The sequence below is a fragment of the Myotis davidii genome, unplaced genomic scaffold (genome assembly GCF_000327345.1).
Source record: "Myotis davidii unplaced genomic scaffold, ASM32734v1 scaffold79, whole genome shotgun sequence".
NCBI lineage: Eukaryota > Metazoa > Chordata > Mammalia > Chiroptera > Vespertilionidae > Myotis > Myotis davidii.
The window spans coordinates 2,593,588-2,599,187 of NW_006294339.1; the positions used below are offsets into that span (position 1 = coordinate 2,593,588).

The following is a 5,600-nucleotide window of genomic DNA, read 5'->3' on the forward strand; positions in this document are numbered from 1 at the left end:
GCAATATACTCCCATCATTTGCTTTGCTTCTACCACCTGCAGAAGGGTCTGGCAAGTGGGGGAGGAGCTGCAGCTGTTGCCTGGAAGAGGAGCTGGCTCCTAGCAACAGTATCAGCAGGCCCTGAAGCTCAGAGCACTAAGCCTGTCCCTTTGAGGTCTCACTCTTCATCTCAGCAAATATCTGTTGAGGGCTTACTCAGCACCAGGCGCTACTTTGGGCCTGGGAACGAGAAACAAATCAAATAAGTGCCTTGCCTTCAAAGAGCTCCCAACTCTGGGAACATTGGTAAGGGAGGAGACAGAGTACATGGTGCTCAGTGTTATGTAGAAGGAGCCATTGGTGCTTTGGGAAAAACCAGACAGGCACTGGTACAGGGGTTAGGGAAGGTTTCCCAGGAGAGGGATGGCGGTGGTGATGAGTAGGAATTAGCTAAGTCAGGGAAGCAGAGAAGGGTATTCCAGCCAAAGGGAGCCAAATGGGCAAAGGCCAGTGGGAAAAGAGCCCAGCCAGTTTACCTGGTGGGTGGTATTGCCTAGTCAGAGTAGAGCAAAAGGAAAAGGGTGAGGCTCTTAGCCTAAGCAAGGCCCTCTTTTCTGATGTGTTTTACGCACATAATTATCCTTGGGAGAAACATGGATTGTACTCATGCCCACAAACAGGATCAACTGTTTGATCTTCAGAGAGTCAGCATTTTTGATCACTGACTTGTTTGCTGACACTTTTAAGTGTCATCATAGCTACATCCTAGCCCTGCATCGATGCAGAAAAAGCTGGGTGGGTTCACTTTAAAAGTCAATGAAAGTCTTTCAGAGATAATAGCAGCTTTTTGAATTGTGAATTAAACACGGTACTAGTTGTTGTAGAAATGATAATCAAATACTTTCCTTTAGCATAGCAATTTCTTGTGTATTTGGAAATCTCACAGTTCCTCAGGAAAACAAGTATTTATTCCAGTTAATGCTTCCATACAAAATATAACCATGTGATTACATAAATACCCAACTGTTTTTAATATTTCATCTTACCTCAAAAGTGCCCTAAAAGTATCTTAATAAAAGTGATGCTTCCAAGGGTTAGACTAGCTTTTATTTAGCTCTTGTGATGGAGGTCTTCATTTGTAAATCCAATACAAACCCTATTGCTTGTGGTCTATGTAAGGTTTAGCAAATGAGTAAACTGCAGTTCTGCAAATACCTGCTTAAGGCCTGTGACATGCCAGAGCACTTTGTTAGGGAGTCTGGCTGAATTAAACACGGTCCCTCCTCTCAAGGAGCTCAAACCAGCTGAACACAGACCCAGAAACAAATCAGTAGCAGAGCAGTGAGCCAAGTACAACAAAGAAGTGTGAGGAAGGTACCGTGGTAGCAAGGGAATTTTTCATTTCTAGTCTTTGTTATACACACACACACACACACACACACACACACGGTTTAAAAAAATAGAAATAATAAATTCCAAATGTACTATTTGTAACTTGCAAATCAGTAAAAACTTTATAATTGTAATGGCTGCATAACATTCCATGGTATGGATGTATCATAATTTATTTAATAACACTCCTGTTTTTGGACATTTAGGTTGTTTCCCATTGTTTTGCTAATATCAACTACTGCCAACTTACTTTGTCGATGATTCTTTGCCCACTTCTGCATTAAACTTCCTGAGGGTAAATTTTAAAAATGACATACTGGTATGAACTGGATTCTGAAAGATGAATAGATGATCACCAGACAGACAAGAAAAGGGGGAGGGTAGGAAAGGGCATTCTAGGTAGAGGCAATAGAAGCAATTTCCAGTGCCAAAGTTCATAGGCAACTGGTAAGCTTCATTTTCCCAAACCAGCCACAGGGCCTGCCTGGTAGGCTCATAAAACTCTGGGCACAGCAAGATGAAGTTACATGTTACAAATGGCATTTTAATTGGATTTGCTTTCCTTGTGCCTTGCTTTTGCAGTTGCAAGCAAGGCAATGTCTTACTACCTCAACTCAGAAAACCACCTGGACCCAGGGCCCATCTATGTGCGAGAGAATGGGCAGCTGCACATGGTCAATCTGGCATTGGATGGCGTCAGGAGTAGCCTGCAGAAGCCAAGGCCTTTCAGACTGTTTCCCAAAGGCTTTTCTGTGGAGCTTTGCATGAACAGGGAAGATGATACTGCACAGAAAGAGAAGACTGATCATTTCATCTTCACATACACTCGGGAAGGGAACCTTCGGTACTCGGCCAAATCCCTCTTCAGCTTGGTCCTAGGCTTCATCTCCGACAACGTTGATCACATTGATTCCCTTATTGGCTTTCCTGAGCAGATTGCTGAAAAGCTGTTCTCTGCTGCTGAAGCCAGACAGAAATTCACAGAGCCTGGTGCAGGGCTAAGAGCTTTACAGAAATTCACAGAGGCCTATGGAAGTCTGGTGCTTTGCTCCCTGTGTTTGAGAAACAGGTAGGTATTCTGATTAGGATATTGAATGTTTTATTGGGTGTGTTAATTGTGTCAAGCTCTGGGGCTTTCGTAGGCTTAGAGGCTTCCTCCATCAAATAAAACTTTAGTTTAGAACTTCCAGACAAAGAGGTGCACCATTTTGAGAAAAATCACTGTCTGTCTTCCACCCTCACTCTCACAGACAACTCTTAGCTTTATTTTGAAAACACTTTACAAGGATCAGTTGATTGCCACAGCTCCATTAGGTAGAAAATACCTTTCTGTCAACTTTTCTCGTAAGAGAAAATCGCAGACAAGATGTGATCTGTTTCTTGGTATGCTTTGGGGATGTGAACATTAGCAAGCAGAGTTCTCTGCCCTGTTCCAGTTTTCAGACTACTAGGTCTTGAGCATTAGATGAAAAGAAACTTGAAAAGAGTGACTGATTAAAATTTCAAGTATCCTAAAATTTGAAAATTTTCAAATAAGGTCCAAACACTAACACGAAGGGCTATCTTTTCCTAACAAAGCAGATATATTTTCTTGTAACTTGCCTTTGCTCATATACTTCTTTTCACTTACAGTTTTTATTCCACCATCATGTAAAATGACTTTCAAAGCATCTATGAATTTTTTAAAAACTTAAAAAAAAATGTACACAGAAAAGAATTTAAAACAAACACAAAAAAGTAGAAAGGCAAACATAAGCCTTCCTCTCATCTCCTCTTTCCTCTTTCCAGAGGCCCTTACTATTATCAATTTCTTTTATATCATTCTAGAGATATTCTGTACATATACATGCATATACAGTTCCCTTTGTCACACAAATGGCAACACACTGCTTACATTGTGTGTACCTTGCTTCACATATTTTGAAAATTATTTACCATCAATACTTACAGATTTTTTAAATAGCTATATAGTATACCACTATGTGAACTTTTTTGTGATAATGTGAAAGGCAGCTTACTATTAAGATGCATAGTCAGTATGATCATTAAGACCTTGGCTGGGTAGCTCAGTCGGCTAGAGCATTATCCCGGTACACCAAGTTGTGGATTTCATCCTCAGTCAGGGCACATACAAGAATCAACCAATGAATACATAAATAAGTGGAACAACAATTCGATCTCTCCTTCTCCCCCTCCCCCTCTCCCTCCCTCCCTCTTCCCCTCTCCCCCTCTCCCCCTCTCTTCCTCTTTTCCTCTCCTCCTCTCCCCCTCTCCCCCTCTCTCCTTCTCCCTCTTTCCTCCCTTATCCTCTCTCCCTCCCTTCCCCTTTCTCTCTTTCTTAAATCAATTTAAAAAAATATATGATCGTTAAAGCAAGGCTAAACAGAAAGTATGTACTAAAAGAGAAAGTCATTCCAGAAAGCATAAGCTAAGCTCATATTGCTTGGGAAAATAAAGAAGCAATCTTTATTTAATCAGCTCATAGAATTAATATTTTTACCCCAGACCAAATATTGTATTTTAAAAAGAAAAGACATTAACAGATGCAGGAAAAAAACAGAACTGTGGACTCATGAGGTACAGACACCTTATGAAAGCTCTGTCTTTGTGCTGTGGTCTCAGTCACGGCTGAGCCTGGGGCTGCTGCCAGTGGAAAGGAAAAAATTACCTTTTCTAAATGAAAAAGTCAGGCAGTATTTCATTGCAGCTCATACATTTGAAATACATTTTACTTCTTTATTTTTTATTCCAAGTTATTTGTTTATTGTAGAAAATTTTGAACAATGAAAAATAGAATTATGATGTATACCTCATTTTAAAATTATTTTATAAAGGCAGTACATACTATTTGTGAAATACATAAAACTGTAATATTAAAAAATTAATAGTCTCACCATTCATGGTAATCACTTTCAAATATATATCTTTATACATTTGGGAATATACCCTAATCTACAACTAGTATTCTGGTTTTTTCCTCTACTTACTATTATGGCCTAAGTATTTGTCATGATAGTGAAAATGCTTTTTATCCATTTGTGATGTCTGCTTATTGTTCCAGTGGTCAGATTGGATGAGAATAGTACTTTTATTCCTGTTTAATGAGAGCATAAATTAGTGTAACATTTCTGAAAAGCAGCTTAGCAATATATATCAAGAGCCTTAGAAAACACCCATAACATTTGCTAGCCCATTAATTCCATTTACTAAGAATCTGTTCTAATTTCTAATATAATAATTGCATATAGGAACAAATGTTTTTACGTAAGAGTATTCATTATAGTAGTAAATGTAATAGTGAAACCTGAAAATTGACTATTCAACAATAGGAAATTAGTTAAGCAAATTATGGTAAATTCATATGATATATAACTATTAAGATAATATTCAGCCAAAACCGGTTTGGCTCAGTGGATAGAGCGTATGCCTGCGGACTGAGGGGTCCCAGGTTCGATTCCGGTCAAGGGCATGTACCTGGGTTGCGGGCACATCCCCAGTGGGAGATGTGCAGGAGGCAGCTGATCGATGTTTCTCTCTCATCGATGTTTCTAACTCTCTATCTCTCTCCCTTCCTCTCTGTAAAAGATCAATAAAATATATTTTAAAAAAAAGATAATATTCAAAGAGCATTTAAAATTATGTGGTGAAATGCTCATTATATGCTAAATGAAAAAATAAGAATTGAAATTATATTTATAATCTCAGTTTTGTTTTTTAAAATAAGAACTTTTATATGTATTGCATATATAGAAAGATAAAAGAAACCCACTGAAATATAATCTAGATAGTGGGATTGGAACTGGGTTTTAATTTTCTTTCTTTCTTTTCTTTATTGATTAAGGTATTACATATGTGTCCTTATTCCCCCATTGCCCTCCCACTTCCCTGCTCATGCCCTCACCCCCCCAATGTTTAATTTTCTTTATAATTTTTCATATTTTCTTAATTTTTTCTTCATGGAGGATGTGCTATTTTTATAATCAGAAAAATATAAGAAACATTTTTTAACAATCTTTTGGCTCAGATTTTAATTCCAAACTTTGCTGTCCTTTTCAGATATAAGAATAAGATTTCCAATTGTGATAAAAAAACTTCCCTTCTCCTTTTGAATTCCCCCACCCCCAAAATAGGAAGAGGGCAAGAAATTTGGGTTTACATTTGCAATCCAAGGCTGAAGCTGCAGCAGCAAAGGTATTACCAGCACAAAAGGGTTCAGGCAAAGGGAAAG

The 5,600-nt window shown here is 38.4% G+C and overlaps 1 protein-coding gene across 1 annotated transcript in view; it reads left to right on the plus strand.

Annotated features, from left to right (window-relative positions):
* Positions 1-1,563: 1,563 nt before the first annotated feature.
* The window catches only part of LRRC42 (leucine rich repeat containing 42), a 19,076-nt gene continuing 15,039 nt past the window's right edge, over positions 1,564-5,600 (plus strand). Inside the window, exon 1 of the mRNA XM_006768348.2 lies at positions 1,564-2,441. Within this exon, the coding sequence (XP_006768411.1) occupies positions 1,969-2,441 (473 nt within the window). The 5' untranslated portion in view covers positions 1,564-1,968. The remainder of the gene's footprint in view (positions 2,442-5,600) is intronic.